Source organism: Puntigrus tetrazona, chromosome 2 (genome assembly GCF_018831695.1).
Source record: "Puntigrus tetrazona isolate hp1 chromosome 2, ASM1883169v1, whole genome shotgun sequence".
Classification (NCBI taxonomy): domain Eukaryota; kingdom Metazoa; phylum Chordata; class Actinopteri; order Cypriniformes; family Cyprinidae; genus Puntigrus; species Puntigrus tetrazona.
Window position 1 is genome coordinate 594,890 of NC_056700.1, and position 17,107 is coordinate 611,996.

Genomic DNA, 17,107 nt, shown 5'->3' on the forward strand with positions numbered 1-17,107 from the left:
TTAACCGCACACAACTCAAGCATGAAATATTGCAGCCATGAAAGCTTGATGGTGACAAATTACGTCATGAAGTTGCAGCTCAAGCTTAAGGGAGGGAACATGTGACCGATCATATACAACATAAAGCATAAAAGAGTAAACCGGGCCTGATGATGTTTGTCATTTCCTCCTTACAGCACTCCTCAACAGCCCGTGAGGTCGTTTATGGAAATCGTGCGTATTAGGAATTGTGCAAAACTGGCAAAGATTAATTCATGCGGGTTCAGTGATGAAACGTAGCCCACACACTCCATGCGAATCACAAAAAGAAAAGTTTTTAAAAGTTGTTCTTTGGAAATTTAATGTGTTGGAATTGCATTCAGATTTCCCTATTATGGGTTTTCGAAAATGGCCTTTTATACAACGTCTAATGCAGTGCATGAACGCATCCTGAAAATGTTTTAATCTGAAAGCGCTGTTTATAAAGTTGTCTTTCTCAAAAAAAAAAAAAAAAAAAATAGTTGAGCCTGAATCATTGAAACGAGTCGTCTTTAAAAGGAGTCCCAAGCCTTTTCATGTTGACTTCAACATGAAACATCAGCATGTAGATCTGGAAAAAATTGATTTTCACAGTGGTCTCAATGAAAATTCGAATCCATTTTTTGGTGGTTTTGCTAAAACTCACAAACACGACTTTAAATGAAAACGTAAAATAAAATATTTTAATTCTATTCCATTTTTGCATCCTGTTTGGAATATGTTTTTAACCTCTGCATCACATTGCTATTAAAAGTGATAGTTCACCTCAAAATTAAGATTCTTATGTCGTCCCAGATGTTTCTTTTTCAGAAGAACACAAGCCAATATTTTTAGTCTGTGTAACGCAAGGGGACAGGACCACTACAGAAACCACACAAAGTGAACACGACAGTCAAGTTTAAAATATTAGCATTCGTAATCTTCTTACAATATGCCTATTGTTTCACTTAAGAAGACTGATTCATTAACAGGGGTTGTATGACTTACTTTCATATTCACTTACTTTCATAGAAGTGTCATTTTTGGACGTCCCATACATGTTATAATAAGAGGGATGATTTAAAGATTTAGATTTAAATCTTAGTTTTTGTTCCTCTGATAAATGAACGTCGTTTAATTGGTATTGCTGCACTAGATATTTGTTTGACCAGTGAGACTGCTGTTTTTAAATACTCGATTACTCATATTTTACTTACTTTATTTCACCTGAATAGAATTTGTTCTGCATTTGTCACGGGTGTGACATAAAACAAAGAAAGTGAAACTGTTTTTTGACCTTGCACGCATGCAACCCATTGACTAGGACTTCCAAAACCAAAATATGAACCTTTCATAACCCATGATGACATTTCAGGCACGATAACACAAACAGTTGCCCTCCAATAAAAGTGTTAATAATTGTACACGCATATATGCTTATACAGACCATAATGACATTATTACATTTATCCTAGCTTAAAGGTAAGATTTTACTGTTCATTTAACTGAAATAGATGACCCGTAACTGCCCTGATTATGTGCTTGGAAGCATTACTCCAATAGAGATTAATACAGATTAATAACGACAGCTAAAGCTGGTGTCTTGTTCACATTTTAAGTCAGAGACACGAGCGAATGCCTGCTGGTCCTATTCTGTGTCTGATAGAATGCTCAAACTAGTTTTTCAGGGAGATGAGGGATAGGCTGATGGTTACGTTCCTACAATCAGGGGCCCCACAGACCATTGTGAGCGTCTTTCTATCAACACGTTGTGTTTGCAAACTGAGGCATGTCACAGATCTCAATCGGTATTTAACTCGGATTATTCCTTAAAAGCAAGTATCAATCAATCAATCAATCATTTTTATTTATATAGCGCTTTTAACAACACAGGTTGCATCAAAGCGCTGATATAATGAGACTGGGTGTGGATGCACAGCTCCATAGCCTATTTTTTATTTGTAATCTTTTTAGCCTTTTATACAGCTCACTGGCTGTGCTACAAGAATATTTAAAGCTTTGTGTCGCTAAGACTGCATTGTGCTTTGCCTTAAAGGAGCGACTCAAACCGCTTTCCACCACTTGAAGACATTAAGTTGAATTTGTTAAAGGATAATTATATATGAACAAAAGAAAAGGGACTATAGCACTTTAGTTGCCTGCAAATTTTATATCCTCTAAAAAAAAAAAAAAAAAGCACAATAATATTCTGATAAAGGAGTCTTCATAAGAAAATGCTTTACAGAAATCCATAATCTGTAAGAACATTAAAAACAGCGATGTTTTAGCTGCAATTGTGCTGGCTGTACAATGCTATTTATATTTAAAATGAGGTGTAAACATGCTATTAAAATGTTAATTGAGGCGATAATCACACCCAATATCTTTATTTAACCTGTAAGCGTTTAGGCACTTCATTAACATCACCCACTCTTGTTACAAAAATAAAAGACTCATAATATTGGAACATGATATTATTGGACAGCAGGGGGCGTGGTTACACAGATTTCAGATGTTTTTTTTACAAATAAACATTTAGGGAGGAAAAAAACAACAATTGAGTAAAACATGAATGTGGTTCAGTAATAATAGCAGCTGATTTATTGCTAGAATGCAGCATGCAGAATTTCCTTGTTGAAAATGAAACAGAAATCTAACGATGCATATGTATTTGTTCACATTTATTTGTTCACCAAGTGAATATTAACACACACAGCTTTCAAAAATAATATTTAGTTGGCCTTTAACGCCAAACACATTTCCCATCCATGTTTCATAACAACACAGCAATGCACACAGTGTGAGTGCTACACATATACAGTTATACAGTAGTCATTAAGTGCTCTTGAGTCTATATTTTGATTGACGTTCTAGAATCACATTCGTTTGTATCCTGTAAAGAAATATTAGCAACACTTTACAATAAGGTTCAATTTGTTAACGTACTTAATACATTAAGCATCACAAAATAACAATGAATAATACTTACGCATAAAGCATGTGTTATAGGTTTAATTTATACTCTAAACTTCTTTTAAAAGGTACTAGTAGATGCAAAAATAACGATACGGTAATTAATATTAATAAATGGGATACGTAGTTCATTGTTAGCTCAAACTGAATCTTGTTGTAAAGCGTTAACAAAAAGTCTTCTTTTGATTAATATGCAATAAGGCACAAGCTTTAATTTAAAGAACACAACGAGAAATTGCCAGTGACTATTTAAAAGGATAGTTTACTTGTCATCCTTTACTAACCCCCATGTCCTCCATATCTGCATGCCTTTCTTTCATGTGTGGAACTCAAAAGAAGATAAGTAGAATGTCTTGCCATTTTTTTTCTAAATGTGATTCACTGTTGTTTCGAACAATGGCTGTCATTGTATGAACCATTTTTAGGAGCTCGTAAAAAGGACATGAGGTTAAGATAACAATGATTTATGTGAACTATCCTTAATGAGCTGTTCATTTTTGCAAATCCAGTAAGTTTGGTTCAGTGACCCATACATGTCCAAACTAGTGCCCTTAAAAACCAGTTGCAGCAGTAACCGCTGAGAGAGTCTGTGTAGCCACAGTACGGAGTGCAAACGTGGGCACAGAGAGATCCATGAGGATGAAGAGCTGGTGTTGGGAACTCTGCAGGCCATAACATTTACACTCGTCTGTGACGAGGTAACACTGCACAGGGACGTGGGTAAAACCCTGAGAGAAACCCTCCGAGGTAGTCGAAGAAACCGATGCCTCCTGACAGGTAAAATATCGAGTGACGGCAAACGTATAAAAGAGGCGGAGGAGCTCCAAGCGCCTGCCCGATGAGAGGAGAGGCGTAGCCCCCGAAGGAGCACCACCGCGGACACGAGGACAGACGGTGTCGGCGCGGCGAGATTCGCGGTTGATGAGGAGAAGCGCCTGGACGCGTCCCAGCGAAGGCTAACAGACGGGGGAAGAGTAGAATGTTTGGCCTGCTCCAAACAGCTACGCAGGTTCTCTGCAAAAGTGGACCAAAAACGACCGATGAGCTCATTCTCTGCTTTGCACAAAGAGGGTTTGGGGCCACATAGGACGCACACGTGAACCCCAGGAAGTAGCTGGAAACTGAGCAAGCGAATAGCGACGGTGGGACTACCTTGGGGAAGGAAGACGGGGTAGTCGCACGAAGACGCTCCAGAAAGCGACTGCACCAAGGCTGAGAGCAGAACAACTTCCTGGGACGTCAGCCGCGACCACCACTTCTCCGTGGCTTGTGCCACGCGGCCGTGCACCAGCAGGCAGCCAAATTCGCTCTCCGCTGCTTGAGCGAAGGAGTCTAAGACATCCCGAAGCAAGCCGGAGTGGGAGAGAAGCAAACAATCGGCGCACTGTGTCAGCTCTCCCATAAATCCCTGCTCGTCATTAACGCGTTCCAGGAGCACGTCGATCAGGCGGTAACAAGAGCGCAACTCTCGTTTTATCCGCTCCACATTGCGTATGTTTGCCAGCTCGTCCCGTCCCAGGACCAGGACCATGCAGTTCCACACGTTCTCCAGCAGGCGGCGCAGCTGCAGCTCGCTGATGGCGGAGCCTCCGCCGCCACTCACCGCGATCAGCATCAGGCTCTCCTGAAACACCCCCCAAACCACGCGGCTCCCTCGATCCGTCTCACAGCTCGCCAACTGAGCCCCGTGACCGGCGCCGAACATATGGACGCCATTGAGGGAGCCGATGATGGAAAAGGGAAGCTGCTTTGCGGAGCCTCGTGAGAACAGAGGGACCCCGCTGGAGGCTGTGAGGCACAGAAGTTGGAGGGTCTCTGCTTGCAGCATGGTGGAAAGTGGCTCTAAACGCCAATCAATGATGGGGACATCCTAAAAAGCCTTTAGGTGCACAAAGACAAAAGAAATAAACACATGAGAACTTCTCCATTGTACATACCTGCAAAAGACCGTTCACTGATACGACACCTGTGAATGGTAAGATGCCCTCCTAACGTACTTTTACTTTTGAATTACAATGTTTAAATACAAGTTTAGTACGTGCAGGATGATCAGCTGGAAACTGATAGAAACATTTGTTATTTTAGTCATCATGGCAATTGTATTTAGCCCTTCTTAAAGATGGCTAAAGACTCTGATCGAGTTGGACAGGTCACTCCACCAGCAGGGAATGGTTAAAGTAAAAGTCAACCCCGCCCACTTTGTTAAAGATTGTATCAACTATGTTTATATTTATATGTAGATATTAATGTTAATGCATAATATCGAGGGGTGAGAACTAGAAGGCGTAAGTGACAATTTTGGTGAAACTGAGATTTTATATAAAATCAAATGAAGGCTCTTAATAAGCCTTTTTTATTGGCAAAAGTACTGTCCCTGACACAGATGAATGCACACATTAGTATTAAAAATAATAAAGAAGATCAAAAGTCAGATCAAACTATGGTAAAAAAAAATGGCTCTATTGTAAAGCTGGTGAAATGTCACTTCTGGTTCTCACCCCTTCTATATAATAATATACTGCTATTAAAATGTGTATTTAATAATGATCCTGTTAATTGTACATATTCCTATTAAATACGATATATTTTATATTATATAACATACTAAATCAACTGCGCTGTTGTGTTTTGTCAAGAAAGTGTTTTGTCAAAGAATGAAAAAGCAGAATCCCAGGAAACAGAGATTCATCTTAAAAAGTACATTTATTCTATGACTTACGTAAAGCATTTTTAATAAATACATGTTTAATTGCCCATATTTTAATTGAAGATATGTTTAAGACACTATGCTTGCTGAACTGAATGCACATCAAAGGTACATCTGACACACACACACACACACACATATATATATATATATATTTGACTTATGTGATTAATAAATAATAAAACCACGAAATCAACAAACATTAAATAGTTAAAATACTAGTTGATCCACAAACCCCTCATTAAATAAAAGAGAAAAAACACCCTCTTACCCTTTCTTACTCTGCTAACTAGAAAAGCTGGTGTTCATGCTAAGTGTATGCTAACGTGACACAGCTGCGTCAAAATGACTAAAAAAATATTTTTTCCTGTGTTTGCTAACGTTAATCCACTCCGAAACTGCCGTAATAAACGTTCCCGCGCATAACTTTCACCCAAGGTTTTCCCTCACAGAATTAAGCAGCAAATAACTCGATTTCAAATAAAATAATTGTAAATATTAATTTTCTCACCTGACTTTGAGAGTCGTAAACTTCACGTATCCACAGCAACATCTCTGACAACAGCGGTTCCGCTCTTCTTCGCAGCCGATAGAGAGTAAAAGAAAACTGATGGCGCCACACCGCCACCTTCCGGAGACTGTTTGTGGATGCAATTAGTGCATAAAGACGGTTCCTGCTCTTTTTGTTGGTTCGGTTTAGAATTATTCAGCACTTAACTGAAAAAATTTTTATGTCTTGCGTATATTTAACATTTTATTTTTTCAATCCTAAACAGTCTTAAAGTACAGAACATTTAATATTAAGTAAACTAAATATTTTAAATATATATAAAATTTAAAACACACAGCATTTCGTTTTACAAATAAAAATAATAATAATAATAAAATAAAAAAAAACAGAAAACATTTTTAATGCTACTTTTTTTTTTTTTTTTTTAAGATACCAAAATGAACTACATTCATACCTTGAAATGCAATCAACTCTGTATTGACTCCCATTGTGAACCTTTGATTAATGTTGCCGCCTTTGGCACTGCTTATCTCCACATGCCAACTAAAGTAACGAATCATTGTAACCGTTTTCCCACAAAGACTATAATCAGCAAATTTCCGTTGAGAACATGGTTCCTTATTTTTAGTTCTTTTAAGCCAGGTTAAACAGCTTAAAAATGGTTTGTTTCATGTTACACCCTTACGCTACTTTTCTTTACTGCTAATAAATATAAGAATCGATATAATGTAATCTCAAACCTTATAACCTGTTGGTTAAACGACAAACATTTTAAGATTCTTGTAAATTTCAGCTGAGCTAGCGGATAACTTCCAAAGAAACGCACACAATGCATGTCATTTATAAACATTTTATTTTAGTCCAGCTCTTTTCCTCTTTACTTTCCTCTTTTCATAGCATACAGTATGTAACATCGTCAATTCTGAAAAAGCCGATTTGCTAAGCCTTATTCTATTATGGCAAACATTACCACAACCACAAGATTATGTGCCAGAGAACTAAATTATTCAGGATAAGTTCCGTATTCAAGAAAGGAGGCAGCTATTAAATTACAAAGAAAACAAGTGAAAGAAAAAAAAAATAATACGATGTGTGAAAAGAGACACATTTTTGGGATTCGCTGGCTGGCTTTTCATTTCCTAATACTCTATTTTGTGCAAACTTCAAAATGGCTGTTTTTGGGGGCCCGAAAAGCGAACAAAAAGACGTTAAATAATTTCTGCAAAATTACTTCAAGAACGAACGAGAAATCAGGAATGACGAATCACATCACTGCTCGTGACGCGTCAAGATTTTTTTACACAACATCAAGGTAGATTGACAGAAAACAACATTACAATTGATCGGAATGAAGTTTTATGGCTTTTTGTGTTTTCTTCATTAACAAGGCACCAGAGAGGAATGATAGGATTGTTGCACCTCATAGAAGATTAATCAATGAAATCTGCAAAAAGCCTTGAAGAGAGGCTCCTTGGCAAAGTCGCTGGCAAGGAGTGGATGCTTGAGACATCATTGGTCCTCTTTACATGCCCATTCGAATGCTCTGAATGATCTGGAATATTGCTGGTGAAAAAAAAGAGTGACATTACAGATGGTTTACATTCCAGCTTTTGGAAAAGGTTTGTTGAAGTCAATCTAAACATTAGTGCCAGCTGAAGGTATATAATGGGTCACTGTGCTAGTGGTCATTTATCCTTACTATAAAAGTAAACGTATTTCCAAATAACTAATTGAAAAGTATGCTTTTGTGGATTGAATCAGATAAAAAAAGATTGCGAAACCGTAAAAAAAAAACAAAGTGAGGGCAAACAAACAGAGTGCGAGATGACATGCAAGGACAATGTCATTTGATCAAAGCAAACAGATTCTCGAAAGCAACGGGGTAAAACTCGGTGAGAGCTGGCAGCAGCCCGGGCCAAATCATGTGCCGCACATCAGACCTAGACGGAGCCGTTTATGACATTGTCAAAAAGGCTACACACGTTTTAAAGCCTCCAGCTGGCTCTTCCTGGGAGTACTTAAGCGGCTGTTGGAACTGTTCTTCAGTGCTGTTTGGAGAGTAACAACACCTGCAGATCCACGTGTTGAAAATAAGCAGATAAAGTCACCCTATCAGTCCAGCCTTGTCCGTGTAAATAGTGTGCATTATTATCTCGGCCTTCACTACAGTGCAAGGTTTCTCGGTGTGTGCCAAAAAAAATGAGCGGAGGTCAGCTTTGTCTACCTACCTTGGGCTAAACGGAAAGTGCAACACATGCCGGCATAAAAATAAAATACCATTTAATTGAGTGCGTCTATTATTTGACGTGAGACATGACAGATGGCTTGTTTTTTTTGTTTTTGTCGTTGTTGTATTGGTTACTCACCTGAACCGCAGACCACAAAGATGAAAAGCGCCAAGAGCCAGGGTCCCACCGAAACTTTATCATCACTGACGTTTTTCTGCGTAAATACAGTTTTAGTTTTCATTTGATTGTAGCAGTGCAGTGGGATTTATCAAAAAGGTAATAAGAAACAATATTTTACTTCAAAGCTAGCACTTGCCTATATTTATAGGTTTAACCGAACTTTAATTTTACTTTCTCTAAGTCGTTGAATAACGTGAGGTTCGTTTCGCTTCTGTTGATACGCTATCGAACGCCTCGAAGAGTTGTCTTACCGATGATTTGACGTTGCCTCTCTGGGTGATGTTTTTGCTGTGTTTCTCGTTGGCCATGCGAATCCTCTGTTTGGCGACCATCGTTGCAGACGCTGGTGGGTTGTGAAAGTGAGCTGGAGACGGTCACAAATATGACGAACGCAAACTAGTGAGGATGAGGAGAAAACTACGTCGATTTTTGTCTACGTACCACTGATCAGTGCTACGTACTCGGAATGTAAGCTCCGCCCACACAGGAAGATCGTAAATGGACCGACTCTTGGACCGCCCAGCTTTTTAAAAAACGCTGTATGTCTGTATCTGTAATGTATCATAGAAACCGATTTAAACGTTTATATTGATAAAGACCTTAGATATAAATTTTGGCTTCTTGCACAATGTCTGTGATGTTCTTTTTTATATTTGTGTGTCTACTTGGATATATAGTTTTGGTTTAAAACTGCCAGTAGTGTAACATTTATTCTGCAAATAGCAAGAAATTGTTATTTTCACTTGAGATCGTCCAATGAATCGCTTAATATATATATATATATATATATATATATATATATATATATATATATATATATATATATATATATATATATATATATATATATATATATATATATTAGGAGCGATTAAAAATAGAATATATTTAACACAGTTATCCCCTTTAATTTTCTTCTTATTATACAAAATCTATTAGTCCCATTGCCATTGAAATTATTTTACAAAGTCCAAGATAAAAGGTTTTTCGTTAAAGTTGGGAGGCTGAAACAAAGCATAGCTCAGTCGCCTACCTAAGATACATAATTGTACCCTGTTTTTTCACCACTCCTCAAGAATGACAGTTTACAGACTTTCAAATATTTTTTTCATCCTCATCAAAGACAAAACATATTTATATACATATATAAATATTTATAAAGACATATATATACATATTTAAACGGAGAGATCTTAGTCCAAAAATGTAAAAAAAAAAAAACTTTAAGACAATTATTTACAATTTTATTTTTAAACTTGCTGGCTTTATCATGTTTGTTAATAGATATTTGTGGGGAAGAAACCAGAACCATTTAACGTTTATTATTTAAAAGATGATGCGGTACAGATTATTATTATTATTATTATTATTATTATTATTATTATTATAATATAATAATAATAATAATAATAATATTAATAATAATTATTATTATTATTATTATTATTATTATTATTATTATTATTATTATTTATTTTTATGAACGGGTTCGTTGAGACGTTCTTCGTCGAAATGTGTGACCCTACATCAAGCAGTCTCCAACCAATCGCAGCGTGGCTTCCTGGATTACCCGTATGAAATTTACTACACCACTTCCTGCTTTCAGTTCACTTAACAATCGTCGTGGGGGAAGATGCGTTTGTTACCTCTCTCGGTGGTAATATTATGGGCCTGTTTTCTTTACAGTGCCTCTGCGGATAACAGCGGCGTAAAGAAAATGAAGGTTCAATTTGCCACGGGTCCACTTCTCAAATTCCAGATTTGGTGAGTGAGAGTTTGTATATATCTTCTTGTCGTCGGTCGGTGCGTCCCCGGAACAGGCCGACCGGTGTATGACATTGAATGTGTTGATAGGTTCGACGTAATTAACCCTGCAGAGGTTTTAACCACGCGTACTAGAAGTGTAATGTGATAGAAGCGTTAATTTGTCTCATATGGCGCAAAAAGTAGTCAATCTCAGCAGGATGTTATAATCGGCCTGGTAATCCGGTGTTAAGTGGAGCGCTGTCATTTGAGGATTAGCCCATTAGTGTATATGTATGCGTGCTTGCACTTAGTCATTTGAGACGCTGCGCGTTTAATAATGCGGCCTTTATGGATTCGTAAAGCCGAACTGAGACTGCGGTAACATCTGCTCCCCAATGGTACGTGATTTATCATAATCTGAAATGGAAATCAAACCTCGTATTAATAGTCGTATTTCACGCCAGCTTTTGGTTGTGAACCAAAGACTCCAAGGTGTGCCTTCATCGTCTTGTTTGTTTTCTGCAGTGTCTCCTGAGGATACAAGCGGGTGTTTGAGGAGTACACGCAGGCTTTGTACCAGCGGTACCCAGACATCCGCATAGAAGGAGAAAACTACCTTCCTCTGCCTATCTACAGGTAATCCCTTACAAAGCATTTACATGTCTTCTGTCCTCATGGCTACGACGCGACTGCCTTGTTTTCCAAAGACGCTGCTTGTCAAATGTTTTAAAACATAACGAGTCCCTACTGCTCACAAAATCTGCTTTTATGTGCTTACAAATAGTTAAAACACCAATATTGTGAAATGATTACAATATAGAATGGCTGTTTTGCACTGTAACATGTTTTAAAATGCCATTTATGTATTTGACAGCAAAACTGATTTTTTTAGCATCCTTACTCCAGACGTCAGCGTCATAGAAATTATTCAATATGCTTTATCAATGTCAAAAACGGTTGTATGACGACTTAATATTCAAGACACCATGATATGAAAATTTGAATGCATATTTATCTTATGAAGAAAAAGAATAAAAGGGCCGGTGTGTGGGATGTTGTTGGTCATTTAGTGTTTCTGTAAAAAAAAAAATAAAATTATACTACAATAGTAATACTACTAATTCATCTTGTGTGTATTTGTGTATGAAATATTAATTTATATAGTGTCCCTTTTTTATTTTCTCCCCTCCAGGCACATTGCTTCCTTTCTGTCTATGTTTAAGCTGTTGTTAATTGGTGTGATCATTGTGGGCAAGGATCCATTTGCTCTATTTGGCATGCAGGCTCCAGGTCTCTGGGTTTGGAGTCAGGAGAATAAGGCAAGACTTCAGACTTTTCATTTGGTGGTTTAGGTTGCAGCCGTGTTTGAGCTACTACGTTCCAAATACAAACTTTTCCCCCATGGAGCTCATTAGTCCGTAACTTTGTCACCTCAGTGACGTTTGTGGTTATAGGAGAAAATGTAATGCGCTAGGGACCAAAGAGCAAGCTCTCGTGTTAATGTTCACCTGAAATGTAGTCATCAAAGTACAGAAGAAAAGTGTTAACCTTTAGCTTTCTTTGATTTTTGTGCTTCAGTTTGGAGAAATAGCCATTTACAAACCATTCACAAAAGTCACATGCAAACAAACTAGCTGCAGAAATGCTTATTTAATGTTTTTTATTTTTTTTTAGATATATGCCTGTATGATGGTGTTCTTCTTCAGCAATATGATTGAAAATCAGTGTATGTCTACAGGTGCTTTTGAAATCACGCTCAATGGTAAGTGTAAGAGTATTTAAATTATGTAAATAGAATTTGCATTTTTATATTTATGTAATATGTTTACTTTATAAGAACAACAAAAACAGTTATTAATCTTATTTGTGGTATGTATATAAGTCTACGTAGTATTTCACCTTTTTTTTCTTAAATTGAGGTATTAACTGAATGATTTTATAGTTTAGAAAATCCTTGTTATTACCAACATAATCAACAATCCATTTTTTTTTTTTTTTTTGGAATAGCACATAGAAAATGTGTTATGTAAGAAATTATTAAAGCATAACATTTAGAGTTACTCTCTGTCCATTAAACATGCTAAGCATACAAGTTTATTGAAGCTTTCAGAGGAGCAGTGTGGCGGTAGCCTAATTCGATGGCTTAGTCTGGCGGAAGTTAGCAAAATGGCATGGTTACGCTATCGCCGTGGTAACGTTATTTTGGGCTTTTTTTTTTTTTTTGGTTAGATGTTCCAGTCTGGTCTAAGCTGGAGTCAGGCCACCTGCCTTCCATGCAGCAGTTAGTCCAAATTCTGGAGAATGAGATGAAGATGAACGTGCACATGGACACACTTTCACACCATCGCTCATAACCTTGCCTCTGATTCACTGAACGGAGCCGACGACCCCTCCATGTATGTTTAACCATCATAACACTACCAAGTATTAAACAATGTTATTTCAAATATATTTTTTGTACAAGGCCATGATCCGCACTGACATGAAATGCTCTTTTCTTTTTAGTTTTATTTTACATATTTAAAATATTGTCTTTTGTTTTAAAAAAAATTATCTGTAATGCACTAGCTTTTACACAAAGATAGCCTTTAGGTGCTTACATAAAAATAGCTACTACTACTATCTATAGTGTGTGTGTGTGTGTGTGCTGGCATTTGTGGTTTGAGGACACAAGTGTTTATAATGACACGGGTAGTACAACGTAAACATCCAGTTCCTGTGTCCTCGTGAAACAAAAGGCTTAAAACTAACTAAACAGTGTTTTGCGAAATTCAATATTGTGAGTAGTCCCCATAAACCGTGTGTGTGTCTATGTATTGTGTGTGTGTGTATACAAATACAATCCATACACACACATTAGTATTCAACTAATATATTTCAAGTGTATCAAAACCTTTCAACAAAATGTGTCCTTTTCTTAAAACAGCAGACATACAAAATATTATAAATTAAAATAGGTGTTTGTTTGTTTGTTTTTTTTAACTTTAATACATCAGGTCATTTATTTCTGAGATAAACATTACTCCGACCTGTAGTGTCACATGATATTTTTGACAAATCACAAAATGTATCTTATTTGGCTAGTAGAAAGTTCTAAAAGAATGCCATTTATTTAAAATACAACGTTTTAAATGGCATTACTGTAATGTTTGATGCAATCTCGCTACAGTAAGTTACAAAAATAAAACTTTTTCGTTAACAGCAACTACACAACACTAAAACTGAAAAAAGATATTTAATTAAAATTTTTACGATTTAACACATCTATTAATCTGTGTAGATGACAAATGTGTAGCTACTTTTTTTTTTTTGTACAGTCAAATATATTAATATACATTTTTATGTGCGTGTTAAGGTGAATTAAAGAGTATCAGTGAGTTCAAGCAGATGAATATAGCTTTTTCCTTTTTCGATGCATTGATTTACTTTTTCCACATTGTCTTTCAGTTCTGCGGTGAAGCTCTCCTGCGGTTGTAAGGTGACGTTTATGAAGGTTTGCGCTGAAAGTAGAGACTCTACTAGCGCACGCCAGATGTCCTTGCGTTCTCCTCAACGTGCCTCTCGAGATGCATCACCAACAGATGCTGGTGTGGGATCTACGGCAACAACAGTGGCCATATAATTAAGATCGCATCCCATCTCTTGTGCAATAACCATTTGGTTCTGATCACAATGACTCCGATTTTCATTTTAGTTCAGATGGCTCAGTCAACAGAATTAACGATGGCATATATATATTTTTCCACATCATACTGTATGGCTAACTCTCGGTATACGTTTTATTTAGTAGATGTGAGAAGCTCCTAACTTATACATCCAACCCCCAATCATGATAATTTAACAACTAAGTAACATTATATTTCTGAGCCCTGGATTTTATATTGCTTTGTATAGCTTAAAATGTTTACTAAAAGAAGAATAAAATGTAATACTAAATATTGTTGTTCTTTATTATGTGAACAGACTTGCAAATGCTTTTTACAGGCTTGGGGGGGAGGGGAGGAGATGACAAAAGTAACATGGTTGCAATCAAGGATTGAAATCATACTATTAGCCATTTACCACTAGAAAATGGCTTTTATTTTTTATTAAACATGCTGTGAAGTGTAACTGTTCACCCATTTGTCGTGTAATGTCATTAACCTAGTCCAGAATAGGGTCTATTTCTGGTCTTACCCAGATCACTTCAGGTGAAGAGTCTTATGTGCTTATCAGCATCTAGAATCCTATTCTGAACTGAGATTCAAATGGTTTTTTTGTGTAATGAAGGCTTTGATTATTGAAATGCACGATTTTCACTGAACACCAGAAGGTAACTACAGTCATGTCTGGTTCGACAAATTGTCAAGATTCAGCATTACGATTGGCCTGATCACCTATCAATCAACTTTTTATTTAACAACATAACTGTCACTGAGGCAGACCATATGCCAACATGGCTGAGACTCATTGCTTTGGATGTTAGTGTAAGAGCGAAATAACTCCCTATGCAGATTTTTTTTTAACTGTTTCTAGCTGGTTGAGTGAAGCTGCCGTGTTTGAGAATTTTTTTTTTTAATCGCAAAAATTCTTTAGTCAAGTAAAATTACTCCAGCATGTTTTGCATACTTCTTTCGAGCATGTGGGTTCATGGACAGGCCTGCAGACAGCTCTGGATGAAGGCTTTGTCTGGCTCTTCCATCTGTACTCTGTGGCTTAAACTCCTTAACCTTCGTGACCAGCGAGTGGAGGAAAGGTGGAGGTCTGACCCGCAGGTGTGTTGGGCTGATGGGAAGGCTAGGCACTGCTGTAACTCGTATCAGAGCCATGTGGGTGCTTACCCTGCATGCCAAAAGTACCAGTTCCTCTTACACATGAGGACTTGAGGAGGTATGTTGTGTTCTTTGGACTATAAGCAAAACATGGCAGACACAACATTTAGCTCGATAGAATTTAGTAGCAAGTGTGAAAAAAAAAAAGTCTTTAAATTGGAGATCCCACTAAAAAGACAACACTTGTGGGCTTTCTTACCAGCTCACAGCTCCCTACTTTGAATCTGGCTTGCTGTCCAGAAGCAAGAAATGACACAAACACCAACTGTTGCCCAAGAACTCGCACCCCTACGTTTCTGTTGAGTGACAGAAAGAGTGGTCTCAGGGGTGTTGGTGTTTGAGCCTGGTCCGTCCAGCTCCATGATCTCATCCTTCTCCCGCCTTCATCTAGACTCCGCCCACCCCAAGCATCCATACTCAACCTGTTCAGCAGAAAACAAGAGCTACGCAGTTATGTCATTTTGTGTACTATACCTTTATCCAGAGGGCTTATTAGTTAATAACAGTGCTGTCAAGTGATTAATTTGCAATTAATCGCAACCAAAATAAAAATGTTGTTTACATGACATATGTGTACTGTGCATACTTGCGTATAAATAAAAAAATAAATTAAGAAAAATGTTGTTTATATATGAAATTTCTAGCTTATACATGTAAATATCAGTCATAAAGTTTTGTCAAAATATACAATATATGCATAATATATACAATGGACACACATTATGTAAACTAAGAATTTTTATAATACTAAATATATATATATATATATATATATATATATATATATATATATATATATATATATATATATATATATATATATATATTTATTTATTTTTATTTTCTGAAATCAATTGCTTATCCTTGTTGTTTCAAATCAACAAGTCTCACCTTGTTCATCTCCACAAATATATATATTTTTAATTCATTTATTAAATGAAAATAATAAATATAAAACTTTTTAACATTTGACCATTTGATCTCCTGTTCACTTTATTTGATGTGGATGTGCATTGATCAATGTTAAATAAATGCCTAAATTAATATCTTATAAAGTGCTCTTGAATATATCATATAAAGTCTCTTGTATTCAAGCACTTGAAAACATTTTTGAAAAATGTGATTCATCAAATATTCTTGTACTTTCAAATAAAAAGTTTGATCCACCGAAGCACTGCCTCTTTTCTATTTTCATTTGTGTTTCAAAAATCACCTTAAGTCTCATAGGTTTGGAATGACATAAAGTCATTAAATGAATTTTAACAAAATGTATGAAGAAATTACCATTAACACTAGATTAAATGCCATATGTTAAAATGAAATGACTTAATGTTGCTGTGCTTAGATTCTGGATCTTCATCTTTTAAATACAAATCTGTTTCTTTATAGACAGGTTTTAATAAAAATAAATAAAAGCAAAAATAGTAACAAATTAATAGTGTTCTCTGCATTAGTGGCTGTAGTAGAATAAAATATATAGACTAAAAATTTTTTTTTACATACTATCATCAATTACTCACCCTCATGTGACTTTAAACCTGTATGACTTGCTTTCCCAGATATGTTTCCCAGAAATGCTGGTAACAAAACATTTCTCAAAATATGTTCTTTGATATTCCACAGTTGAAAGAAAATCCTACAGGTTTGGAATGACAAAGCGTGAGTAAATCTTCATGAAATGTCCATATTTGATCGATCTGCTGCTTTAAGCACTTCAGACTGTCCTGTCCTTCGATCAATAATCAGTCCGTTTGAGACACTGAGATCTGTTTCAGCGTAATAGCAATAAACCCTACCAAATGCCGCCGCTGTTATGGTAAACAAGTGGTTTCTGCCGTTAGACTGAAAGAGGGCTCTGACTGACAGAGAGGAGACGGCGTATCATCATGTACACAATACAGATCCTTTCCTTCTTACTGCTCAGAATGATGACAGCCAAGTTTCCTGAGGGATA

At 36.6% G+C, this 17,107-nt stretch overlaps 3 protein-coding genes across 3 annotated transcripts; 1 reads left to right on the forward strand and 2 right to left on the reverse strand.

Moving 5' to 3' along the window:
• Positions 1–2,322: 2,322 nt before the first annotated feature.
• On the reverse strand, positions 2,323–6,345 carry LOC122325090 (protein fuzzy homolog). Its single transcript, XM_043219978.1, is given in 3 exon segments — positions 2,323–3,911; positions 3,914–4,849; positions 6,189–6,345. Coding segments are annotated over 2 exon segments (1,275 nt in total). The 5' UTR covers positions 4,799–4,849; positions 6,189–6,345; the 3' UTR covers positions 2,323–3,521.
• A 679-nt stretch (positions 6,346–7,024) lies between these two features.
• On the reverse strand, positions 7,025–9,055 carry LOC122325167 (stress-associated endoplasmic reticulum protein 1-like). Its single transcript, XM_043220108.1, has 3 exons — positions 8,848–9,055; positions 8,555–8,630; positions 7,025–7,751 (listed from the first exon to the last, which is right to left on the reverse strand). The coding sequence occupies exons 1-3, from the start codon at positions 8,926–8,928 to the stop codon at positions 7,711–7,713; spliced, it is 198 nt and encodes a 65-aa protein (XP_043076043.1). The 5' UTR covers positions 8,929–9,055; the 3' UTR covers positions 7,025–7,710.
• Positions 9,056–10,196: 1,141 nt separating this feature from the next.
• Positions 10,197–14,278, forward strand: LOC122325155 (thioredoxin reductase-like selenoprotein T1a). The gene is made up of 6 exons (XM_043220072.1): positions 10,197–10,360; positions 10,868–10,978; positions 11,535–11,661; positions 12,017–12,104; positions 12,572–12,738; positions 13,790–14,278. Exons 1-5 carry the CDS (start codon positions 10,230–10,232, stop codon positions 12,694–12,696), a joined length of 582 nt encoding a protein of 193 aa, XP_043076007.1. The 5' UTR covers positions 10,197–10,229; the 3' UTR covers positions 12,697–12,738; positions 13,790–14,278.
• The last annotated feature ends 2,829 nt before the right edge of the window (positions 14,279–17,107 follow it).

Bases quoted from the DNA above. Each gene is read 5' to 3' on its own strand.
- LOC122325167 (XM_043220108.1), bottom strand. From the start codon at position 8,928: ATGGTCGCCAAACAGAGGATTCGCATGGCCAACGAGAAACACAGCAAA. The intron at 8,631-8,847 runs GTAAGACAACTC...GTATTTACGCAG, and splicing joins GAGGCAACGTCAAATCATCG to AAAAACGTCAGTGATGATAA. The intron at 7,752-8,554 runs GTGAGTAACCAA...TTTTTTCACCAG, and splicing joins CTTTGTGGTCTGCGGTTCAG to CAATATTCCAGATCATTCAG.